Source organism: Protopterus annectens, chromosome 7.part0 (genome assembly GCF_019279795.1).
Source record: "Protopterus annectens isolate FY-2018-M chromosome 7.part0, PAN1.0, whole genome shotgun sequence".
NCBI lineage: Eukaryota > Metazoa > Chordata > Ceratodontiformes > Protopteridae > Protopterus > Protopterus annectens.
In genome coordinates, this window is record NC_056739.1 from 1,611,470,813 (window position 1) to 1,611,498,312 (window position 27,500).

Sequence of the window (27,500 nt, forward strand, 5' to 3'; positions counted from 1 at the left end):
ACATGTTCAGCCATTGTTGCATCAGATTGCCCAGTAATATCATATTCTATTATTCCCAACCATCTAGGTTATCTCCCCAATGTCTTTGCTCAAAACAGATAGTACAAAGATACTTTCCTCTAGTGTATAACATAATTACTCTGCTAGGTTGGCAGGAAACAAGCTATAACTGAGCTGAAAGGCACAGCTGTGAAAGTCCCATAAAAAGTTCCAGTCCTGGCTTCCATCTAACCCCATTGCACTTCCAATCACTAATAAATGTAATTAATGTTAGTTTAAAATTGCTACATTCATTTAATTTTCCTTCATTCTAAATCAAACCACAATGAATCAAGAAATTGCACCCCCCCCACCTTCAAACTCTCATCCCTCCTGCTTTAATGCACAGAATTAATTGCTAAACTCACACTTCATCTTAAATCAACTTTCCTACCAATTTTCTAAAGCTGGTCTCAACGGCATTCCAAACCCAGTATCAATACTGAATCTCCATCCACTTTCTGAAGGTTATGTTTCTTAATGTTGGAGGACATCCATCATTATGTCACTCCACAAAGAGGGCACAACCTTAAAGCTATCAAGCAGCCAGTCAGTTGCTTCATCTTCCCAACATCTAAACCATTTGAGAGATCCACTGATGTGAGACTTGCATTATACATACATGATCGTAATCTTTCCATATCTCAACATGGGTCTGATGTGGGTCAAAGTATAAAAACTATACTGTTTGCTTTTACTAACCTCATCATGAAAAGCCTTAATAATAGCTTTACCATCATTTCTCTCTATTTAGGTTTTTAAAAGCAGTCAGTAAAGTAAATCTTATTATCCAGCTACCTGAGTTAGGCATCAGCCAAGTTCTTATTAAATGGTTCAAAATATACTAATCTTAATCATAATCTTTGTACATGCTGGATGGAAGCAATACTTTCTGTTGAGTCTGACATTGTTGGGGTACCAAAAGGATCAATTTTGTGGGATTTTACTGATTAAAATTTTTATGAATATGCCTGTCAGATTTTCTCAATTAGGGGTCACCACAGTTGATCACCGGCCCGCAGATTGGCAATGGAGTTTTACGGTGTTGAGTTGCCAGCCCAACCTTCACAGAAGGCCCACACACGCACCTACTTGCATGTCTTTAATGCTCACTCAACTGCAGGGAGGACATGCAGACTCCACACAGAAGGTACTGCAGTCGAGAATCGAACCAAAGAACCTCTTGCTGTGAGGCAACAACACTAACCACTGCACCATATTTTTATGAATATAATGGTCATTAAAAGAAGTATTTACTGACTTAAAAACACCTTTCGACTATATCCAGAACAGCTAACATATTCAGATATTTCCTAAATTCAAATAAAGCAAAGGCAATGGTCTTTACCAAGGGGTACTATTGCAACAATTGACATTACAGCAGAGTCAACTCTTGACACCCAGAATGAAGTTGTTGACAAGATTAAAGTACTTAGAGTAGTAGTGAATCCTAAATTAAAATGTGCCCTGCATGTTGACAAAGTTATGAATCATTAGCAAAATCTTGAGCCATACATTATTGACGGGGCCCTCACTACTATAGTCCATGCCAGCCACTTACTAAGATTCCTCTTGTCAAAGGAAAAAACTTCAAAGACCAATTCACGTAAGGTTCAGATATGGCATTTAATTACTTGCTGCAAGGAGACAAAAACATGCAAATACAGGATTTTGCCTAACTACTAACAGGAAGTATGCTCTTCTTATACTGTTCTACAAAACGTTGCTTTCTATAGTTGACGTAATTAAACACAACTTTCTGTATTGTTCTACAGCAGATGTTACTCAGATTTTCTGCTGACATGACTGGATTTATGAAAAACATTTGAGAAAAACAACCTGACCTTGGGGGCTTTAGCCCGCTATAAGCTTCTATTGTGTAGTTCTAATACATGTCTCACATTTCAAGGTATTTTTCTAGCTTAGATACAAGTAAACGCTGATTGCAGTTCATATTTTCAAGCAGTCTTTGGTCTTATTATCAATAGCTTCTGCAGCTGTGTATTTTCTCACAGCATAAGCGGAACTCCTTGTCTAAATCTCATAACATTAATACAAGTGATACATCTATTTATTATTTTCCTGACACAAGCAGAAATTATCGGCTTCCCTGTAAATTTCCAGAGCATAAGCAAAGATTATAACTGTGCATATTTGATAACAATACAAGATTGGAAAGCTTCTGCAGTTTGTACAGATTTATGCATTGTGAAATAGAATAAATGTGTTAACCCTTTTCAAAAATTAAATGCACTAAGCATATTACTAATACATACACTAATACATATTTTTCTAACACCTCTTTTGCAGTTTTATATTTAACTTCTCAGCACCCGACTCTTTAAATTTGAATTAGCATATGATAAATTTACCAAATAAACATTACTAGGGAACATTTAGAAACATTAGTTGTCTACAATGTACAATGTAACAGCTAAAAATGGCAGGCATATTCTCTACATGCTGTCATACAACATTACATTCACATACATATTCTCAGTTCACAAATTCAGTATTTGAACAATCCTATAAGGTCTACCAGCCATCATGAAGATGGTCTTTACACCTATATGTAGCCCAGCTATAGAACAATCTTGTAAAAGAAATTACTGAAAACATTTTTCAAAGTTAATAATTAAAAAAGGTGGTCCTTCCTTCATGCAGGCTGGATGTGTCATTTCAGAAAAGAAATCTCATAAAACCTCCTGCCTCTCATAACAATTTCTCTGGATTAATTCTCTCCTTAAACTATAACTTATCATCTTCGATACTATAGCTGATACACTCACTTCTTTCCACTTCATCCATTTTGACTCTTTATCCTTCTCTGGTTCTAAATCTTCTCTTCTTTTCATCCCTTCTCAGTCTTCATTTCACCCTTCAGCTACTCTATGCCCCTTCCTTAATCTTCATCTTCATACTCCACTTCCTGCTTCCCCCTCATGTTACAGAATATCAAGGAATATTTTGCCAATGCCTCTGTGCAGTAGAAAATGTTCCTTGAAAACCAACAGGAAAAACTAAAGTAAACCCCCTTTTCCTCCAACACTCCTTTACTTAAATATATTAATGGTATAGTCACAAACAGTGAAAGAAAGGAGAAATGCTTTTTAAAAGCACATAGCTGTCTCAAACTAACAGTAATCATTCTCTGTATAACTGTATACAGACTCTTGATATCAGAACATTACAAGTAACTAAACAACCTGCAAACAATAAAACATTGACTAGGTAAGAAAATGCCACTTCACTCCTTCTTTTTTAATTATAGTATGCCTCTCTCTTCATAAATGTGTGTATACTTTCTCTCTGCTTTCCTTCACGTGTGCCTGAACCACCTTGTCTGCCATTGGAGCTAATTTGAGTTCTCCTCTGATGTAATAATTTCTCCCTCTGTCCTACAGTGCATCCTACCACCTATTTCAGGCTTCAACTCCTCTCCCTTCACTGCCAGGTTTCCATGTCATACAGAGGTACTGGTTGCACCTTACTTCTCATCTTCTTTGGCATTCTTCTGTAACACACTATCCCTGACACTCTGTGCCAGCTGGCTGCAGCACCTCTGATTCTAGCTTTCACCTGCATACTCAGACTTTGAATTTCCTCAACCACTCCTCCCACATGCTTGAAACTGTTATTTTCCTTGTGGCTCAGTTTTCAGATTATTCTGATTTTTTGGCACTTACTAACATGATAACTATTTTAGAAAAAAACAAAACCAATGAACTGATGAAAGAACACACAAGGCCAGTGGTAATCTCCAAAAGGTTTATGTGACAAACCACTATTTTATCAGTACTCAGTTTCAACCCATGTGCCTTCAGTTTTGTATTCCATTCCTGTATCATTTGATGTTCTTCGTGTTTCACTGTTGCAGTCATCACACTTGGGTTATCTGCCTGCAGGTACCCTCAGTCGGCCCGAATACCAGAGTCTTGGGATTTCTGCGTCGGATGCTGTCACTTCTTCCATGACATCAGGTCATCAGGGGTATAAAACATGCAGCCAATGCCATTATATCAGCTTTTCTTGCCACGCGGGAGCACGAAGCAGAAGCAGTTCGCAAGTGCCGGTCAGCTGCTACCTGAAATTTTCATTTTTCGAGTTTAAAACCTGAAGGCATCTAAAGCTAAGTACCCCATTGGGGATTCTTTTTTCTTGCTCTAACCGATGTCAGAAAAAGTTAACAATTGTCTTGCCTGTGGAACACAAATACCTCACAGAGATTTTCATTCTTACTGCGTCACCTGTTTAAGCCCAGACCATGACGTCCCTCGCTGTTGGTTTTGTGCCTTGTTTAACGCCCAAACTATTCGTCATTGGGCTATCTTTGTTGCTAAATTATTTTGCTCTCATTCTCCATATTCTGAAATGGCTTCAGTAAGCCATCTGACTACCGATCTTCTAAAAAAACTTAAGGATAAAGACAGAGACAGACCGCATAGGTCCAAAACTACCGACGACACTTCCGTTAAGCTAGTCGCCAGTCTGCCTGTATTCTGTGAGGTGCCTTTGCAGCCCCTGATACCTGCTTTTACAGATTCGCAGCCCCTCTGCTGAGACCCATACGGAGTCCAGTATGCCACGAGATGCTTCTTCGATTATGGAACCTGCGGATGTCTCTACCTTGGATGGGTCCAGAGCCACTGTGCAAGCACCGGCTTCTGAGGGTGCATTCCGACCTCCTGATGTTCGTATTAAACCAACTACTTTGTTTCAGACTAAAACAACCGAGTTTCTCAGGCCTAGAGTTTGCACTACGCCTAGAAACCCGACGACTAAAGCGCATGCTCAAGCTCCCATGCCACAGAAACAAATGCTTAGCATGGCTGAAGACCTTATAACTCTAGTTAGGGGAAGCCAGCCTTCCCCCTCTAAAAAACAAAGAATTGAGTTCCCTTCTGATTCAACAGACCATGAATCCGATGACTCTGATCCCTCTGATTACCAGGACATACCCTTATCTACCTATGAGGATTCAGATGCAGAGGATTTCATTCCCTCTGCCTCCCCTCCAGAGGACTTTTCCTTTGGTGAAATCTTGCATACCTTAAGAGAGCATTTCTGCTGGGAATGCCAAGACTACCCACAGTCCAAAAAGAGACTCAGAGAATTTTTAAACTTGCCTTAGCACAGGCCTCTAGCTATACCCCTGTCCTGGATATTGTAGATGATGTTTTCAAGGAATCCAGTCTTACTCCTGGTACTTTACCACCAGCTCCTAGAAAGCCTGACAGGTACTACAGAGTACCTGACTCTCACAAATTTCTCTTTAAGAATCCCACTGCGCATCCAGAGACCATTTTCCAGGGACTTAAAGGTATTAAGGCTACTACAGCCAAATATCCTACCCCTTCGGACAGGGATTCGAGGGCTTTGGACAGATGGGGCAAGAAGGTATATACCTCTGCAACTCTTGCCATCAGGGATTTAAATTACCACTTTCACGTGTTGAAGTACCAGCAGCATATTATGGAACTAATTAAACAAAGAATGTTGCTGCTTCCAGATTTTGCAGAAAATAAAGATTTACAAGAGTTACTGCATTCTGCAAACCAAGTCAGTAAACATACTTTGCAGTGTGGTTTTGATGCCTTAGAAGCATCTTGTAGGGCTGCTGTCACTGGGTCTGTACTGAGAAGGCATGCCTGGCTGAAGGAACAAATCTTGCCAGACCATGTCAAAGCAAAATTACTAGATGCTCCATTAAACTAGGAGCATTTGTTTGGCACAAAAGCAGAAGAGATTCTTAAAAAGAAGGAGGAAAAAGCTAAATCTATGCAAACTGTTAAAGATTTCTTACAAGTACAGCCACCTAGATTCAGTAGGCATTGGCCTTCAAAAAACTGGTCCTTTCCAGTCCCTTCCAGGTCTTCTCAGCCCAAACCCAGGGGCAGCAGACCACCAAGGCTACAGTCTCAGGGTACCCAAAGATCTAAACAATGGAGTACTTCCCCCTCAAAAACAAGGAGTGGTAAGCCACCTCCTTATGGAAACAAATTCACAATGACTTTTCTATCATCCTTCCCAGCCATGCCCAAGTACTTGCACCCCTAGGAGGAAAACTCGCCCTGCATGCAAAAAACTGTATGTCCATTACCCAGGACCAATGGGTCCTAAACATTGTATCCCAGGGATACAGATTCTACTTCCACTCATTGCCAACCCCAAGTGGGTTGCCAGACCTTCCTCCAGACCAGTGGGCAGAGGCTCAAAAGCAAGTACTTTTTCTTCTCGGTATCAGGGCTATTCAACCTGTTCAAATAGAGCAAAGAGGACAGGGTTTCTACTCCAGACTGTTCCTGGTGCCCAGAAAAGAGGGCTCTTGGTGCCCTATCCTGGACTTGTCCATTCTCAATACCTTCCTGGTGGTCCCAAAATTCAAAATGCTTACACTACAACAGCTGCTTCCTATGCTAGCCAAAGACTCCTGGCTAGTCACCCTAGACCTAAAAGAAGCTTATCTGCGCATCCCCATAAGGGAATCTTGCAGGAAAGATCTACGTTTCAGGGCAGGCTCTATGCATTATCAGTTCTCTGCACTTCATTTTGGCTTATCTACTGCACTCAGGGTATTCACAAAGTGCCTAGCTCCAGCCATTGCATACTGCAGGCAGAGAATAATTCAAATTTATCCATACTTGAACGATTGCCTTATTCAGGTGGAGAGTCAGGAATTGCTACTTCAGCACCTGCCATTTGTAAAGAGACTTCTAACTTCTCTGGGGTATACCATCAATGAAAAGAAATCACATCTGGTGACCAGCCAAAATATTGTATTCCTGGGAGCAAGCTTGAACACAACTTCCCAGATGGCATTCCTTACTCCAGAAAAGCAGGTTTATTTGACAAACTACTTCAAACTAATGGCCACCAGAACCCAGCTGTATGCAATAAAAATTCTGCAAGCCCTAAGATTCATGGCCTCATGCATTCTTCTAATTCTATATGCAAGTCTGCATATGAGGAAACTTCAATGGTACTTAAAAAGTCTCTGGTGCCAACATTCTCAGGACCTGTAAACAATTATTCCTATCATTCCTTGTCTAAGGGCAGAGTTCCTTTGGTGGGCAGAGGCTTGCAACCACAACAGGGGACTCCCTTTCACTCAACCCCTCACTGCCCAAACCCTGATAACAGATGCATCAGACTATGCATGGGGGGCTCACATGGCTGGCAAATGCATTCAAGGCAAATGGAGCCCAGGACAAATTTGCCTCCATATCAATCAAAAAGAAATGTTAGCTGTACAGAATGCCCTGACAGCCTTCAAAAAACTTATCCTTCCAGGACAACTCTTGATAAAGACAGACAAAACCACAGTTATGTGGCACATAAAGAAGCAGGGGGGAACTCATTTCTACCCACTCTGCAGGTTAGCCATGGCCCTGTGGAACACAGTCTTGAGCAACCAAGTGCACCTGCAAGCTCAATTCCTGCCAGGCCAACAAAATTCACTGGCAGATGACTTAAACAGAAATCTATTGGACCCATACCAGTGGAAACTGGAACCCAACTCATTCAAACTTCTAACCCACAGGTGGGGGACACCAGAGGTGGACCTCTTTGCCTCCCCCCAAAACCATCAATTGAGCAAATTTTGCACCAAAAATCCCCACAGCCAAACATGGAAAGTGGATGCCCTATCCTTTACATGGGGAAATCTCTCAATGTATGCCTTTCCCCCTCCTCTGAAAAGTACTACTTAAGATCAAACAGGACAAACCAAAACAATCCTTATTGCCCCAGACTGGCCCCGCCAACACTGGTACCCACTCCTACGCAGTCTGACAGCAGTACCACCCTGGCACCTACATCAGACCCCCTCCCTGCTGTCCCAGCAGGAGGGACAGATTTTGCATCCTCAGCTGCAAACCCTGAACCTTGCAGCCTGGCTTATTCCCTGAATACTCCTCCAGCAACCCTCAGCAAACAGGTGCTGGACGTCATCCTTGAGGCCAGATGGTCTAGTACTAAGAAATCCTATTCAGAAAAATGGAAAAGATACTGTTCTTGGAGCCAATCTCAAGGAAAGGACACAGCCGTGCCCACCTTACCTCAAATCCTAGATTACCTAGCAGAGCTGCTCCACAAAGGCCTATCCTTTTCTTCTATTAAGATTCATGCTTCGGCTATCTCAGCTCATTATAATACTGAGCCACCTCTCTTTTCTCACCCTCTGGTCAAACAGTTCCTGAGAGGAACTAACAATAAGACCCCCAAGGAGAGTGCCCACCCCTGCCTGGGACCTTAATTTTGTACTAGAGAAGCTCACAGTTTCCCCTTTTGAGCCTGCTGCTTCAGCACAGTTAAAATTCCTCTCTTGGAAAACAGCCTTACTTCTAGCAATCACTTCAGCAAGAAGAGTGTCTGAGTTACAGGCACTAATGGCTGCGGAACCTTCATTATTTTCCATGCTGACAGGGTTTCCCTCAGGACTAGCCCATCTTTTATGCCCAAGGTGGTATCCAGTGTGGCTCTAAACCAATCCATCCATTTACCAACCTTTCTCCCTAATCCTCAGAATAAAGGGGAAAGGATCCTGCACTCCTTGGATGTGCACAGACAACTCAGGTTCTATCTTGATAAGACTAAGCTTTCAGAAAATCTGACCAGCTGCTAGTCAGCTTTGTTACAGGGGCAGAGGGCAAGGCCATTTCAAAGCAAACCATTTCCAAGAGAATAGCACACTGCATCCATTTCTGCTACAAGCACCATGGAAAACCTACCCCACAGGGGATCAGAACTGATTCCACTAGGGCTACCTCAACCTCTACAGCATTTCTTAGGGGAGTACCTACCAGGGACATACTGGAAGCTGCAACCTGGAGTTCTGTACACACCTTCACCAAACATTACCACTTACCTGTCTTTTCTAAATCCAGAGCTGGATTTGCCACAGCAGTCTTACAAGGCCTGCTAGCCAGCCCTACTATTTCTTGACTGCTTCCACCCTTCCTCAGCTTTGGGAATCAACCCAAGTGTGATGACAACAACAGTGAAACACGAAGAACATAGTACAGTTGTTTACACTTACCATAACTGTAGATGTTCGAGTGTATTCACTGTTGCAGTCCTGGTTACCCTCCTTCCAGCCCCCTGATTCTTCTATGCTTTCTACCATATCTCAGCCATATCTTAGCCATATCTCATGGCTATGTATATTTACTTTTTACTGCAGGTGTTCCACACCATGTAATTGTTTCCTATTTTGGGGGCCCCTGACATCTGGGGCAAGAAAAACTAATGTAATGGCGTCGGCTGCATGTTTTATACCCCTGATGACCTGACATCATGGAAGAAGCAACGGCATCCGATGCAGAAATCCCAAGACTCTGGTATTCGGGCTGACTGAGGGCTACCTGCAGGCAGATAACCCAATTGTGATGACTGCAACAGTGAATACAATCCAACATCTACATTTATAGTAAGTATACACAAGTGTACTTTGTAGCTCCCATTCAAAATCTTCTTGTAATGTAACATCATCTGCACACAGCTCTCTGTTGATCTGTCCCTTCTTACCTGTTTACTAATGAAGTCCCAACTCCAGTATGAGTAGCAGTAGGATCAGAGATGAGACCTGATACACATCCACAACATCTGGGAACCCCACTATGTATATAAATACTATTTGTACTTATGTCATTGCATCCTTGTGCATAGCCTGCATTAATTCAACCAATGTTTCTATGATTTCAAACCATCACAGGACTGCCCAAATCAGCTTTCTTAGAACCTCGCCATATACTTTCTCCAACTCCAGGAATGCCCAGTTGACCATTTACCATTAGCATCGTCTCTACCATCAATGTCACTGCAAACATCAATGTGATTGTACTGCTTCCTGACCTGAATCCAGACTGCTCATCTCCCATCTTACTTTCTTCTTCTACTGTATGAATTCATTTATCAATCACCCTTTCTATCACTTTTAGACAATGCGATTGGAGTTTGATGAATGTCTGCTTTGCTCTTGTGCACTGCCACTACAGTGGTTATTCATCAGTCATCTGGGATATGCCTTTCTCTCCATACTGCTAAGACTAACTTCATGACCCATTTCTCCTCTAACTTGCCCAACATCTTGATCATATCTGCCGTGACCCTAACTGAGCTTGCAACTTTCCCTGACTTAATTTTCCTTAGTGTTATTCTTACTTTTTCTTCAAATTGGGTCTTTCTTTCCATACCTCTCAACCTCTTAGAGCAAGAAATCTGGACAAAGCAATAAATAATGGAGGGACAAAGGCCCACAAATATGGACATTTTTTAAATGTTGCTCTTACAAACTTAGAAAGTAGATAGAATAATAGATTTTGCATTAGAATGAATTTTCTGAGAGGTATGAAGACTGAAACTCAAATGTCTGTCATTACTTTTTCACTTCAACCCTCAATTATTTTCCAGTGATTTGCCAGAAAACCACAATTTTATGAGAAACATGCAAAAATTACGAGGCAAACATCTGGACATTCTGCAAAAATCTAAGAAGAAAAAATGCATGTCCAGCCAATAAAAAACAAACTCCAAAAGGCAAAGATACCTGGTGGTCAATGAAAGCCGGAGAACCAGATTTTAACATACAAAAACTTTAATACATGCTTTTGTCAGGAAGACTTCATCAGAAAAAATTCATACCAACTAAGCAGACCTTTATATACACTCAGCAATTAATTTAAAACACTCCATCAATTAATTAATTACATCACCATATTAATTGAACTAACCATTTCATTTTCTGATGAAGTCTTCCTGACGAAAGTGTGTATTAAAGTTTTTGTACACTAAAATCTGGTTCTCCGGCTTTCATTGACCACCATTGACCCTGACCTTAAGCAGCATCTTACCCTCACCAAGAATGATACCACAGTACAAAGACAAAATGATCAATTTTAACAATTGGCTTAAGTATTGGGGTCATTCTAAGGGGATCCAGTGTCTGCCTGCTTGGGATGACATGCTCGACAAGCCACGCTGCTTTGCGAGGGACGGCTTGAACCTGTCACCCCTGGGCTTTCGGGATATTGACAAAGGCTCTTGCCACCCCCATAGTGCCTTTTTAGGCAAGGCTCAAAAGACAAACCCACCTCCCTAAAAAACACAAGTAGAAAGAAACTAAGGGTAATGCTGCTCAACGCCAGAAGTCTAAACCTCAAGATGCACACTCTCGAAGCCCTCCTCAGTATGGAGAACATCGGTGCCTGTGCAGTGACAGAAACCTGGTTCAAGGCTCCCGAGAGCACCCCAGCACTACCAGGTTATACCTCATATCATGCTTTTTGGCCCCAGAACTTGGACCGAACCACAAAAGGAGGGAGTATCCATATTCATCAAGGATACCCACACCTCCAGGTTAGTGGCAATGCACGAAGCATCAGAGACCATCCATGTGCAACTAACAGTGGGCAAAACTGCCCTCCAGTTTGTAGCATGCTACAGACCACCCTCTCAAACTCAGGAACCCCACTCAGCCTTCCTAAAGACACTGGAGAATATGAAGGTCTCTCCAAACACCATCATATTGGGGGACTTCAACTACCCAAACATAGACTGGGAGCATTACTCAAGCCCCAACACCCTAGCCCAAAAGTTCCTAGAATTCATAAACTCAAATGCTATGGAACAACTAGTCACCTCTCTCACAAGAGGGGAAAACATATTAGACCTGATCATCACAAACATGGGGACAAAATGTTCCATACCAGAAGTATACCCCTCATTGGTAAGATCGGACCATAAATTAATCTCCCTGGAAATCCACATCCCACCCCCACCCCCAGCACAGAAGACCACAGTGAAGAACTTCTCAAAAGCCAACTTCACACTTCTTAAGACTGAAGTGGAATCCTTCAAGGCCCCCGGGCCAGTGGAAACCACAGCCCACTCTGCTGAATCCTTTATTAACGCATTCTATGGACACCTACAGGAATGCATGGATCATGCAATCCCAAATAAAACCAAGACCCATTCCCCCAAAAGCAGGCGTCCTGTCTGGTGGACCCCAGCCATTAATAAGCTATACAACAGAAGGAGGAAGCTACTACATGATAGAGCAAAATCCCTAAAAGGGAAGGCATCTCTGATCAGTACTAGTAAAAAACTACGAACACTCATAAAATCATCCAAGGCCAACTTTGAGAGAAAATTTGCACAAGACACTAAAGATAATCATAAGGCTTTCTTTAGTTATGTTAGAAACCTGGGTGGAAACTCCCAGATATGCTCAGACTTAGTCCAAAATGACAAGAAATACACTGAACCAACAGACATTGCCAACATACTAGCAGACAGGTTCAGTGCAAATTTCTCTCCCCCTCTCCCCCAAAAGGACAAATATCTATCCCAGCAGAGTGTTGCCTCCCTGACATCTCAGATGCCCAGGTGAGAGCCGCCCTCTCCAAAGCTAAAAACACAGCATCAATGTGACCAGACGGTGTCCCGGGTTGCGTGCTACATGAACTCCAAGAAGAGCTAAACCCACACATAAGGCAGCTGTTTAATCTCAGCCTTACTACAGGATATGTACCCAAGAATGGTGTACAGCAACAGTGGTCCCACTCCACAAAGGAGGTGCTTCTACGGACCCTGGAAACTACCACCCCATAAGCTTGACAAGCCTGGTCTGCAAAGCTATGGAGAGGATCATTATGGAACTCATAAACAAAGACATTGGGGACCTACAGACATTGGATCCTACCCAATTCGGCTTTGTTAAGGGCAGATCCTGCCTCTTGAACCTGGTTGACTTCTTTGAAACAGTCACCAAAGCCATTGATGAGGGTAAGGTAGTTCACACAGCCTGCCTTGACCTTGCATAAGCCTTCGACACAATACCCCACTCGGGCATCATAGAAAAGCTCTCCAGCTTAAATATAAACCCCTATGCCATAAGATGGGTTGCAAACTGGCTCAAGGACAGAACCCACAAGGTCAGAATTGCTGGAGCCATGTCGGACTCTATACCAGTCACAAGTGGCATCCCACAGGGCTCGGTCCTGGGACCTCTCTTGTTCGGTATTTATTTTTCTGAGGTACAGGCTAACATGGGAGGATTGTGGCTGACCAAGTTCGCAGATGACTGCAAACTGGGTGCCATAATTGATTCTCCAGCAGACACAAGCATCCTTCAAAAGGGTCTCATAGAAACGGAAAACTGGTGCCAGAGCCATGGCCTTAAACTAAACGCCAAAAAGTGTATAGTCATACCCTTTGGGAAAAACAAAGTGCCCACAAATTACCACATAGGTGGTAATCCATTAAGTACGGAAGAAGTAATTAGGGACCTAGGGACCCAAGTTGACAGTAACCTCTCATTTGACACTCACATTGCCAAAGGGGTTAGAAAGACCTTCTATATTGCCCACCTTATCATGAAGGGATTCACATCTAGATCGGGAGAGGTCATTGTGCCCCTTTACTCTTCCCTCATCAGGCCCATAATTGAGTACAATGCCCATTTGGGATGTACCTTACTCGACACCTGCAGCAATTGGAAAGACCCCAAAAGTACCTCACCGAGAGGATCAAGGGACTCAAACATATGCCATATGCTGCCCGGCTAAAGAAACTCCAGCTCTACTCAGTAGGATACCGCCTACTCAGAGGCGATCTATGCCTGATGTACAAGGCCATGTCCAACCCGGGACTAATGGACATGCTCCACCTCAGAAAATCCAAATCCACCAGAGCTACGCGAGCGAGAGATTTGAACCTCAGCACGGAAATAAATAGGACATGCTGGAGGGACAGATCCATAACCCAGAGGCTCCCTTCACTCTGGAATAAAATCCCAGTCCATGTTAGACAGAGCCCCTCACTGACTATCTTCAAGAGAAATCTTGACGAGTGGATGGGGGATCGTAGGTTTACCCCGGGGGTCACTTCTGTGTCACTGTTAGACAGAGGTACAGTAAACTAAACCTTAAAATGGGCACAGTATACTCATTCCAAGGGGTGGCGAAAGCCAAACACACTCTGGCTAGGCTTATAAATGCCCTAGGGCAGATAGCCTAATATGAACCTATGAACCTAGGTATCCTTGCCTTTTGGATTCTGCAAAAATCTGTACAGCTGAGAGGTAGTACGTTCTCTTTCATTGTAAAGTGTGTTTGGGCAAGTACACTTTGTGTTTTTTCCATTCAGAAGAGTCTGGAAGTACTCTTTCTATCCATCTTTGACTTCCTGTGGACTGGGTAACAAGTTAATGCTGGCATCCCTTATGAATGTTGTTTGATGATTGCCTTCTGTATCTTCTGGCTTTGCCATGCAACCTGATAGAGTTTCTTTATAACACCTGCTGAGTCAGTTTCCAGAAGTTGGTTCAGTGCCTGTGATGACTTGTTCTTTGCTGTTGTCTCTTTGTTATTCAGCCAGTATTGTCCCCTAGCCTGGTCCTTCTTTTCTATCTCCCACTTTTTCTTGAACTACTTCGTTCTTTTGATAATTTCATAGACTACTACCACTAGCTTTCCTTAACAGTTTTTTACTACAGTCTTAGATTTTTGAGTTTATTCTTTATCCTTTATGTAATAAGACAATCTTCTACATTAAAGCATGAATTATTCTTTGTTGTTATATTCCTAACTGCGAAAGTATCATGCAACAATGCCATCTCAACTAATCTGTCCTGGAGTTTTTCTCACCAGACCCCTGTTGAAAAAGGGCTCTATCCAGTCATACTATTACCATTAACAAAAGCAGTAAGCATATAAACTGCTTTATCCCCTGTAGCTGCTTCCCCCTGCATTCTGCAGCTATAGGGTGACTGCTAAATGTTTTGCTACAGGAGCAAGTTCCTCTCCTACTCAGGAATTAGCACAAGTGAATCTGTTATGGTCCTTATCTGGTGTGGGATGTAGTCAACCACCACAATAAACAATAGCACTTAAAATAAATGCAACCCCAGTGACAGTGAAGACTTGTATTTCTCCCTCTCTGTCATAAGAATACATCAGAATAGTATAATCTGTTGCAAAACTTACTGGCTAGAAAATCAAATTGAATGACAGCTGGCAGTAATGGATTAAATAGAACTCTCATCTCTACACAACAAAAGGCAGATAAACTTGTGATGGGCTAGACAGGACAGTACAAAACACAGAAAGTTAATGTATGATCTCCTTTCACATTCTTCACCATTTTAACATAATTACTGGTCTTTTCTTTTCTAGAGTTAAAAGCTACAAGCACAGCCCACCAACTCAGTTTACAGCTGAATACGTCTGATTATAGAATTTTACTAATGGATGAGGACCACGACAGAATGTATGTGGGCAGTAATGACTACATATTATCACTGGACCTACATGACATCAACCGTGAACCACAGTTTGTAAGAAACCATGTTCAATTTTGTTCTTTTTTTGTGGGGTCCATGTTGTCGATGGTTACACACTGCTATTTGCTTAGCAGGCTGTATTATGACAGCCATGTTTTTAATTGCTGAATGTAGGCAGACTCAAGAAGTGAAGATGACTGAGCTGTTCTTCCCCACCTGGGTTAACAATATCTTTTCATATGACTGAGCCATTTAGAACTAAGAAACAGGCAGAGAAAAATGCATTCAGGGTACACATTCACAAATATAATGTATTATAGCTATTTATGCATATTCTTCAAGCATGACTACATATATGCTATCCATATATTGAATATGTAAGGGGTCTAGTGTATGCACTTTAGATTTAGAGAATGAATTTCATGATTAGTGGTGAAGCTAGGAGATATTAACTGAGTTTTCATATCCCACAGTACATGTTATTTCATGTATCAAAAAAGCAGACCCCCACCCATTGTATTATATGCTTTTTTGTGCAGTGTGCAGAGTTATGGTCACATTGAATTCAGTGGGCTAGGCTACTTGCCTAAATTCAAATAGTACTTTGTAGTTTATATGTGTGTTTATGTATGGAATGTCTTGTAGGCTCCTATAAGATAATTTTTCATCATTCTATTTTTGTAGTGCCAGTTTGATGTAGTTCAACAGTGAAGAAGATTGTGTAAGGATTTACTAATTTTATAGTTCCGCTGCATTGTTTTAGTTATTTTTGGATATTTTTGATGGAATAAAGTCTGTTTTGCCTGTAATACTAGTTTTCAAAGTAGCAAGATACAATTATAATTTTATTTTGTATTATTTTACCAATTTTTTTATAATATGATCAAATATATTTTCTAGGGATCTGATTCTGGAGAGCCGTGTACCTTGGGGGCTATTGGATTTTATGTTTGAAATGTGTGAATTCTATTATTTTTTTATGTTGTAGTGCATGGGAAATTCAGTCCATCTTTTAGTTTACATTTTTAAATTTATTTTACTTGTTTCTAAAGTGCAAGGAGGTTATTTTACACGGGCTATGTTTTTTTACAGGTGTGCATGTGTTTGCGTTTTGTATGTAAGTGATAGGTGAATTTGTACCTCAGTATGTACTGAACAGTGCAAATATGATGAGTTATGGGGAATTTAGGAAGCTTTGATGACACAAAGAATGTAGATAAAATGTTGACACACCAGTCATGTAGATAAATACCATCTGCGCCTTTCAACACCTTTTTTTATCTGAGATACATTGTTAGGATATGTACATATATATATATGTACAGTGGCAGTTAAATACATGTATGTTTTATATCAGACATTTGGCATTTTTACACACACACACACACACACACACACACACACACACACACACACACACACATGTATACACACAGATATATAGGAACAGAGTGAATTTTCTATGCATTATTTGTTATTTAATCTGCTGCTGAATCCAAACTATTGGACAAAGTAGCAAATCTTGAAAATGGAAGCTGCCTTCAGCCCTGCAGGGGAGCAAATCCAACTCTCCACTTATTGATAAGGATCATCAAAATATGATTGAGAGTTGGGTCCCAACAAAATGTCACTTGACCACCACGTTAACCATAGGTATAACTTATACCAGTTCAAAATATTCAGATACTTTAGAATCACTTGGACAAACCTCTAATGTGTTTTTTACTTGGAGCCCCGTTCAGCATATATTAAGGCCAAAGAAATTTATATGAAAATTATATCTGATTTTCTCTATAGTAATCCCATACAGTTGAAGCTCATGGGTGCCTGATTCTATGTACCACAGAAAAAAAAATCAGTGATCTTGCCAGCTAAATTCATCCCTACCCCCATTAATCCACAGATCTTGAGAATGTCATTTACTCTCTTTAAAGTTTAAAGTATTTGATAAATTTATAGCTGTTTATGAAATAAAGTCCACAACTTGCTTTACTTTTCCATAATGGTTTGGGTTTCTCATTTTCAAGAAGCAGCCACTGCAGTAACTACATGTCTGATCAGTCTCCATTGCAGCAGGAAATTTACCTCACAAGTTTTGTAATTTTGTATATAGCTATGTTGGACATTGACTAATAACGTGTGTGTATGAGTGTGTGTGTGTGTGCGTATGTGTGTGTGTGTGTATGTATATATATATATATATATATATATATATATATATATATATATATATATATATATATATATATATATATATATGTATATAGTTCCCCTTCAGAAGACTGAAACATCATAAGCTCGAAATTCATAAGCCTGAAACCAAAAGCCTGAAACTCAAAAGACTGAAAACACACAGAATACAAATAATGCTAATATGCCAGTGCAAAGACACACAGAAACACATATAAAACAAAGCATAGCAGTTGTCACCAAGTATGAGCAGGGGGGCAAACCCCACACTCCCTGCTACTTAAATATATCAACTCCAAGACTGCACTTAGTGTAGGTTTACTATCAAAATGTCGAACGGAAAAATAATTTTCGTTTGACACACCAAATACAAAACAAAAGTCAAAATGTAGAACAAGTCACAATGTCGAATCAACTGAACGAATTCAGCAGATTTGGCATTGTTGCCAAACACATTACATGATGTCCATATAGGAGCTAAACCAAAAGTGTATTTGAGTCAACCAACACGGTCCAGGTAGTCTCCTTTAGCAGTGTGGTCAGCATGTTATTTTGACTTTATGATGTCCATATAGGAGTTCAGGTAAAGGAAACTCCTATACCTAACATCATGTTTTTGCAGGGGGGCAACCCCTTGCTAACTATATATTCCAACTCCAAGATCACACTACAGTGAGGAAAAGCATGAATTTCCCAAACCGTACTGTACCGTGATCTCTGTACAGTTCTTTGAGTTTATATTAGTGAATGCACAATGCCTCTTCCTGGTCTGGAAAAGTGGTCAGTCTTATAACCTTTAGTGAAAGCATTTATATATGACAATGTTTCCATCTCTAGCATACTTCTAGATTCCACCCTTTTCCACAAAGCTGTAGAAGTAGGCAGGGCTCTGGTAGATTGAGCTCTGACCATGCTAGGAAGGGTTTTTATATGACAAGAATAACAAAACTGGATTCTAGTGATATACATTTGGAAGCAGTGTGTTTAGAGACTGGATTTCCTTTTTTCTTACCATGACAGTAAATAAAAAGTTGACCCGAATTTCTAAAATCCTTTGTCTTATCAATATTGTTTCTGAGTTGCCTATGGGCATTCAGAGTATACAGTATTGTTTCTCCCTTATTTCTTAGTTCAAGAAAGAACACAAGGAAATGAATAGATTGATTTAAGTTTGATTCTGATACTACCTTTGGAATGAAGGAAGGGCTGTTTCTTAAAAATACTCTATAGTTATGAAAGGTAAAATAGGGGTGAGTTACAATAACAACTTGCAATTCAGACCGGTCTCCTAGCTGAAGTCAGAGCACTAAGTAGCGCTGTTTTCCATGTCAAAAACTTTAAATCAGCCCAATGAGCTGGTTCAAAAGTAAAAAAGTGTTTTTCTATGCAACATTGAGATCCCAAGGAGGATTCACCAGTTTTTCTAGAAGGGTACATTAAGTACCTCTTTTTAAAAAAATCGTTTACCTGGGATAATGATAAAATGGAGGAATAAGGACAGACAGACAGAAATGGCTGGGAGATAAATCTTTATAAAGGAGTAAAGTAGGCCAGATGTAATCAATCCACACAGATATTGAAGAACCAATGGAGCTTCAGCCTTTAAAAGATTGTTTAATTTTATGGCACCAGCTAGAAAATCACTTCCCCTTCGCAAAATAGGACTTTCTAGTAGCAGGCTTTTTAGCCTCCTTTAAAACTTGTTGCATGTTCTCAGGAACATCAGATGTAGAATTTGTAGGTTGGTGAAGAGTGAATCAGGGATCCCTCATCCTGAGTAAGCACGTCTATCCTATGGGGAAGAGTCTGGTTACTGCCCTTGGCTAACTTGAAGAGAAGGGAGAAGTAGTCTAGAACAAAACAGAGTTTACAAAGTTATTTTTGGAGAGTTCTTCTTCTTCAGTTTTAAAAGAACTCTAGCTATCATGGTAAAGGGGGGAATTCATGCATAAACATTTTTCTCCATTGGAATGTAAAGGCATCTGTCGTCCAGGCCTTCTGCATGGAGTGCTGCAGCAGATTTTTTTCAACTGTTAAATCTACTTGGATAGTCACCCACAGGTAGATTATCTTCTCAAAGACCACTGTGTGCAATATCCATTCATGGTAGTCTGTCCTGGACCTACTGAGTGTATGTCTCAATATTCTGCTCTGACAGAAGGTAAAGATCCTGAAGTGACAGTTTGTGCTGAATTGCTTTCTGCCCAGGGTAGGACCTGATTCTCCTTGCTTGTTTGTGTACCACATGACAGCAGTGATTACTAAATGAGGCCCTGCAGTCAACAGATAGTTCATAATTTTCAGTATATTTACCAGTGCCATCATTTCTTTGAAGTGTATGTGCTTGTTTTCAAAATGATGGTTCCAGAGTCACTGCACCATGAATTCCTTGGATACAGCCTCCCAAGCAAAGTCTGAAGTATCAGTGGCTGAAGACTGGGTCTGGTTTGAGGGACAATTGGAAGATCTGTATTTTGAAACAGTTGGTCCATCCACCATTGACGTTCCTTCTTGATAAAGTTCATCACAGAGATTTGAAAGGACAAGAGGATGCTGGGTCCAGATCCATATGAGGAACAATTGGATTTTCTTCATGTGTAGTTTGGCTACAGAAATCATGAGAATTGTTAAAGTCAAATATTCCATACTCCTGAGGTTTCCCTTCTTTTTGTTAAAGGCTGCTGAGAAAACTGTAGAAAATGTTCTTGGTAAAAGGTTACTTTTTCCTGATGCAAGAATGCCATCAATTGGAAACTGTCTATCAGACATCCTAGAAATGTTACCCTTTAGAAAGGAATAAGAGATGATATCTCCAGACTGATGTGAGAACCTAGGTACTGAAATATATTTCTGACAAAATGGAGAGATTCTTGAATAATTCAAATAGAATCTGCAAAAATATGGAATCATTCAAGTAGGGAAAGGTGTGGATGCCTTGTAACCTGCAGAAAGCAATCATTGCTGCTCAATTCTCTGTGAATAACCTTGGTGCTTTAGACAAACTGAAAGGTAATGAAGAGAACTTAAAATGTGAACCAGCTATCAAAAATCTTAGAAAGTATCTCAAGTTCATGAGAATGGGTATATGGTGGTTTGCATCTCTTTGGCCTAGAAAAGAAAGTCGGAGGAGGTATTAAAGGAAAAGACACTGCAGAGTGAACATTTTGAACTTTGGAACCCTGATGTGAAGATTTAAAAAGAACAGATCCAAAAGAGAGCAACATATACACTACTTTTTGAGCATTATAAATATTCTTGTATAGAATCCTTTTTTTTGATCATCTGATAGAGGTTTGATCACTCCTTAGGAAAGCATGTGAGCAGTGATGGGAGGAAAGATTTTGAGGATTTTGAGGATGGGGCAGAATTTCTAAGTTTAAAGGGAAGAATTCCCATTGCTACTTCTGCAAGTTTTGAATAAGTGTTGGTATGAAAGAGTCTGTTGTAATCTGGAACCATGGAGGAAGATACTTTAAATGATTTAGGTAGTTGCCAATGTTGGGGGGGGGGGGGGGCAGAGAAGGAAAAAGGGGCATAGTCAATCATTTTTCTTGAAATGAGACTAGGTTTTAGATGCACCATTTTTTTTTCTTAAGAGCTCTCCTACCATTATTTCTTTTTTAAATGTTACTTTCCTGACTTTTTTGGGGATTGTTTAAATGGATTCCTGTAAAAGGTCCCAGGGTTGGAAGGGTAATTTTTGCTGTGTTTAGATATAGGGAACTGAAAAATCTACTTTACCCCTTGGATTAGTTTCCCACCTTTTCATCAAATCTCTTTAGAACATCAGCAGATAGAGTTCCAAATGAAACCTCTTTACAAAGGGGAGCATTACAAATTTCAGGTGTGACTTCTTCTGGCAGATTCTGGGACTTTAGCCATGTACACCTGCCCATCAATGATCCAGATGCTGCATCTCTAGATACAAGATCAGCTGCATCATAAGAACATCTCATATAATGTTTTGTGACTTGTATTACTGAGGAAAGCATAGAAAGTAAAGAGCAGTTCATCTATGAAGGATGTAGTTCTGCAGTAGCTTTATTAATTTCAACAAATGATGCAAAGATATTTGGACATATCTGCTTGACAACTAACAGTTCTGGAAGGTAGGGTTGAAGAAGTGTACACCCTTTTTCCTTACATGTCAGAGGTTCTGCCATCCTTATTTGATGGTACAAGATTAGAAGGAGTGAGATGTTTAGATCCTGAGATTTTTGATAAGGAAAGCACAGGGGGCTCAGCTCTAAGATGTTTATGTGCCTGGGGTACCTTGTAAAGTTTATCTGGTTTCCTAGAAGCAATACCCTGATGGTCAGGGGGAGTACTTGCAGCATTAAATGCATTTCCTAATGTCCCATTGACAGAAACACCTGAACCTATGGCTATCCCCCCTGCCTGTAAAAGGCCACAATGCTTCTTTTAAGTGTAAGATATTTCCTTGTGTTCCAACTGAAATAAGTCACTCATCCTTCCTACAGCATCAGAGAAAGACAATCCTTCAAAAGGGGAATCTGAAGAAAAGTTTTCTTCAAATTCTGAGTCTGGGCTTTCAGACGAAGATACTTGAGAAGAATAATCTAGTCCTGCTTCTTCAGTATCAGAAACAGAGTTAGAATCAGGAGAGGGATATCTCTTCCTTTTTAAATGACAGGAAGCAGCATGGAGTAACTAAAAGGGCCTAGGCCCTTAAAGAAGAACAATTCATAGATTAGTACTAAGCTAACTGCCCTTGCGAGCCATTTTAAGCCTAGCCATTATCCTTTGTGAGACTCGAGACCTGCACCTTGTGCTTGCAAGACAAACACCTTAACCATCAGGCCACCCTCCCAACCCCATGCCTAAACTCTTTCCAGTGGAGAGAATCAAACCTTGCACCTTGTGGTTGAAAGGCATATACCTTAACCACTGTACCACTCAGCCTTTCCAGTGTACCACTCGGCCTTTCCTCATGTGATTTCTCAGAAGAAGGGTAGAATAAGTAGAAAGGAGTTAAAATTTCTGAGTATTTTTTCTTTGGGTATTCTAAACAGAAATTCCAGGTAGACTACAATATCCAGACCTATTCCCAGGTACCTCTTCCTGAACTAAATTCTGCTGGACATCATCAGCACCTTCCAAAATGACCAAGAGTAGTTCTGCCTTCTTTGCAAAAGGTAATGTCCAGCACTGGAAATGCTAGGCTCCTAACTCTTAGTGGATTCCTGAGGAGCTGAAGAAGCTGAATGGTCTGAGTGCTACAGTGAAGCCACAGCAGAGTCATCTGTTGTGGGCTGATTAAGAGAGGATACCACAGTAGGAGGAGTGAGAACCTGATACTAAAGGGAAGGGAGATGTCTGAGGTACTAGCAGTATGATTCATAGATGGTTGTGTAAGGACTTTAAGCCACTGGCTTTCAATGTAAAGTTTGAGGGAGCTAAGCCAACTCCTTTTCATTTTATAGATAAATGATAAACATATTAAGCATGACCAGATGTCATGTTCCTCTTCTAAATAAAAAAGACAAACTATGTGGGAGCCTCTGCATGGTCTCTGACATCCACACAGAAAGTTCCCCTTTGTCTTAGACTTAAGAAAAAAAAACTAGTTTTCACAGAAATGTGGAAGGAAAGTCCCCAAATGGAGTACTTATCTGCTCAATATCAGAAACTAGCTGACCTGCAAACCACAGAAGAAGCAGTGGAGACAGTCTGCTTTTTCCAACAAGAAAGTTCTGGATTTTGGCTTACCTCAGCTTTTACATCTGCACACCTTCATGCTTACTTGGACATGATGCATAGTATGCACCCAAGAGCATAGAATACTAGCCAGACATGCGATCCTTAGCATAATATACCCCATATAGCGTAGGCTATGGCATCAGTGACCTAATGCTGAACATATGATTTTCTTGTCAGCTATTCCATGGGCTATTCTGCAGCCACTACTTTGGAATCTATTTCAGTTGCTCTTGTTGATGTTACTTATTAGTAACCTAAGTCAATGTGTACACAGTTTTACTAGTAGATTTGTTAATAGAGTTTTAGTTGCAGCTTGCTTTACAACTTATGACATACAGGAAGCATGATGCGTCACCGTCTCAGGTTTTTGCTTGAAAGATCCAATTGGTGATCTTCAGTATGGTTCTCTAAATGCTGATTCTGCCGAGTTTACATTATTTTCTGTGTCAATGTGGATTGCTCATAATGCTGCCATTTTATTCTGCCTCTTAAAACACGCTTGTTAAAATCAGGAATTCTATGAACTGTGCTTCTGTAATGCATTTATTCTTGCAGCTCATATCATAGATGAGAAGGGTCTACAACATGGTCCACATAAATGAGCAATATAAAAAAAAATAAATTGTAATGAAATATCACATTTGGTTTGGTTACTAATCACTGAATGTATGTCATTTTGCAGGGATTATATAACTAGTGTTACTAATAACTTATTTTAATTATTTTAAGCTTCAGAGAGTGAGATGTGCAGACCTCACTGATTCCCAATGTGTTGAATGGCTTTTGTGAAAGTGCTATGTAGAACAACTGAACAACTGAACCAAGAGGCGTAAAAAACTGCTGCTGAACGCCAATGCGTAAACTGTGTGGCAAAATCCAAACTGTCACGAATGAATACAGTTCACTCCAAGTGGTATAACTTTTATTGCACAAAATAAAGGATTAAGCGCTTTCACCTACTGACAACGTAGGCTTCATCAGAAGCATTCTGATGAAGCCTACGTTGTCAGTAGGTGAAAGCGCTTAATCCTTTATTTTGTGCAATAAAAGTTATACCACTTGGAGTGAACTGTATTCATTCGTGACAGTTTGGATTTTGCCACACAGTTTACGCATTGGCGTTCAGCAGCAGTTTTTTACGCCTCTTGGTTCAGTTGTTCAGTTGTTGTACTTGGCTGCTTTTTTCTTTAAAAGTGCTATGTAGGAATATCAGTGAGTTTAGTGCAAAATCATAACATGCTTGCTATTTGGCTTATCAAAAGGGCATATCTCTAAGATAATAACCCTGAAAGGAATCAGTTTCTCCCAATCAGAACTTTCACATTTTCTTGGTAGGATTATGCCTATTTCCTGAATAAAGTCAAAGAAAATGAAAGTTACACCTGTGATTCACAATTAGTCATGTCTTGCCTTAAGTAACAACTATATATTACAACAAAATCAAGAACTTTCATTACAGTGAGTCAGTCAAATTGGAAATGAGCTCAGAGGAGGAAATGTCTGCTAAGTATAACATTCAGATCAGCAAAATGATTATTTAACCCTCTGCTAGATTATATTAAAGGAGATACAGTTTTGTATGGTTGTTTATTTGCCTGTAGGGACCCAAAGTCTTGGGTGCTGTCAGAGTAGTTAGAATCATAGCATTAGTTAAATATCTTAATTCAGCTTTACTCGGTGCTGTGAAATATACTGCCTGAGCAGTGCCAGTAGCAGTGGATGTGCAGGCAGCAACCCTGGAACTTACAAATCAAATGACAGAATTGTCTGCTTCAGACCTCATTAACCTTAGCAGTGGTGACATTATTTCTTTAAGTCCCAAGACTTTCGATGCATGCAAATAGACATAGGAAGAAAATATCAATGACAACTGTGCTTAACTAACTTAGGATAACTATACACAGCAGTATAGGTAACATATGTTTTTCTCAGTTTGTACCTAGCTTTGCAGTAGACCACACAAATGCAGAGCACAGTCAAATCACCATATATCACTACTGTGACATTGCAGCTGCTAAAATCCCCAGCACCATATATGTTAGTCTAAACCCTCACCAGATTAAAAATCAGATTTGGCTGTTTTCTGTCATAAATAAATTTCAAGAACAAAGAAACTTTATCCTACACTCTGTACCCTTGTGTATGGGTGCTTTCAAATGTATCCTGCATGTAAGACTGGATAATAACCTTAAATCCTTACTGAAGCAGAGAAACAAAGACAGAGATGTAATTTCCTATGTTTAAGATCCCTTTACAAAGATTTTATTTGAGTCCTGTTGGGAGCCAGTACAAAACTGAACAATTTTCAGTGAAAGCACATAACAATGATCAGAAGATTGGAAGTACACATTTTTTCTTTCTTTTCTTTTTTTTTTTTTTTTTTTTAATAGGAGTTAAAGCAAGGCTACATGTAAGTGTTATACTCATATCCAAGGTCACTGTTCCTTAAAGATAATGACAATAACTGTTTCTTCATTGCAGTCAGATTTATGCTTTCATCTCTTCTGTGACTTTGGAATGGTATAGAAACATTGTTGAAAGAGTGTGCTCAAATTTGACAGATTAAAGCACTTGTGCTTTGGATGAAAGTTTTGTATTTCAGCTTAAAGACTAGAATTTGGTACCCACTGAAGTGTAAAAAGCCATGCTGCACAGTGCAGTTTTATTCTCTGACCCCTCAAACACTTTAAAAAATGGTCATCAGACTAACATTGCAACAGTTTCAGAAAAATATCAAAACATTCTAAATCCAACCCCTTACCACCAAATTAAAGGACTTACTTCAGTATTACACCACCAGTCATAGGATCATAGGAAGTTACAAGGCTAATGGTCTTAGGGCTTTTACAAGCCTACCCAGGTTACCCTTGTTTCCACGATCAGCACCTATTGCCCCTGTCCAAGATAGACACAGGTGGAACCCCCAGGGTGAATTTATGGTTACCCATCCAATTGTCTAGATTGTGTTTGAAGAGGGCCAGTGAGGTGCACTGTTTGACATGCAGTCGTAGTCTGTTCCAAAGGTGTGATAACCTCTGGGAGACAAATCTGTCCCTCTAGCAGGCTCTATTAATGACACATACCAGGTTAAGGTCTTTAGAGGGAGTAACCCATGTGCCATTTGACTTGTGGATATGCAACATTTCCAATAAAGCAGGGTCAGAGATTAAACCAAACCAAAACAGAAGACAAATTGATAAAAAAAAACACACACAAGGCCTCAGAGATTCCAACAAATCTAGCTCAAACAACTTGAAACGTAATATTAGCACCTTCTTTTTATTTTATAATAAAACTTCTTCAGATGAAGTGAACCAAACATACACTGTTTAAATGTAATTCTAAAAGGTCGTATGACAACTTTTTTAAATCATGTGATCAGCTTTAAATCATTTGACAGCTGAATCTCCTGAATAAATCATGCATTAAGGCAACATATTCAATAAGTTAAAAACTACAGTAAACAAAAATTAAAAGCTGACTATCTGAATACATAAACCTGAAAGTTTTCTTTTACCATACAATAATAAATAGTTTTATGTAAGAGCAATCATTAAATAATAAATGCTATACTGAGAAAATCTGTCTGATAAAAAGGTAGCAAAATCATCTTTCTAAAGCTCTTAGTTTTAAAAGACAGCTAATAGAAATCTGATCAATAATCCCTGGCCAAGAACTTGTATTAAGTGTGAGCTGCCAGTTTAACTCATTTTCTTCCAGCTTAAGTTGCCATGGTCCACCACATTCACTAGGGGATACCTTTTCCATAAATGCAAATTTAAAAACGTGGTCTGGCCATTCCATTAAGTGTTTGGCTAGGGTACTGAAGTCAGATAACACACCCGTGTGCCATATTCCATCATAAAAAAATTAAAACATCTGGTTACCCAAAAAAAACACATTTATAAAGACTCTTGGGACTTTTTTGGGAACATAAATCAACTTGACTGTAATGAAAATTATTTATTTATTACTGCTGATGACAAGGACTTATTTATGTACTGTTATCCCCAATGAGCAAGGTATTGAATGATTTTTAAAATATTTAAAACTGAAGGGTGTAAGTCAGGATAATGTAAACACCTATGAAACTTTGAAATTGTGTTGAAAAATACCTCAATAAAGACTCATTCAAAGTATCAGGCCCAGAAGTGATCTACTATATTATCCAAAAACTGAAAGTAAGTTTTATATGATGATGAGGACATATATACTTGGACTACTGCTTTCATTTTTTAATAATTGGCATTTTTTACATTTTTTTATCCCC

At 39.9% G+C, this 27,500-nt stretch overlaps 1 protein-coding gene across 3 annotated transcripts in view; it reads left to right on the forward strand.

Annotated features, from left to right (window-relative positions):
* SEMA3F (semaphorin 3F) overlaps positions 1-27,500 on the forward strand; it is an 861,789-nt gene that overhangs the window by 516,450 nt on the left and 317,839 nt on the right. For all 3 annotated transcript variants that reach the window (XM_044078156.1, XM_044078155.1, XM_044078157.1), the window contains exon 3: positions 15,213-15,373. In XM_044078156.1, the coding sequence (XP_043934091.1) occupies positions 15,213-15,373 (161 nt within the window). The remainder of the gene's footprint in view (positions 1-15,212; positions 15,374-27,500) is intronic.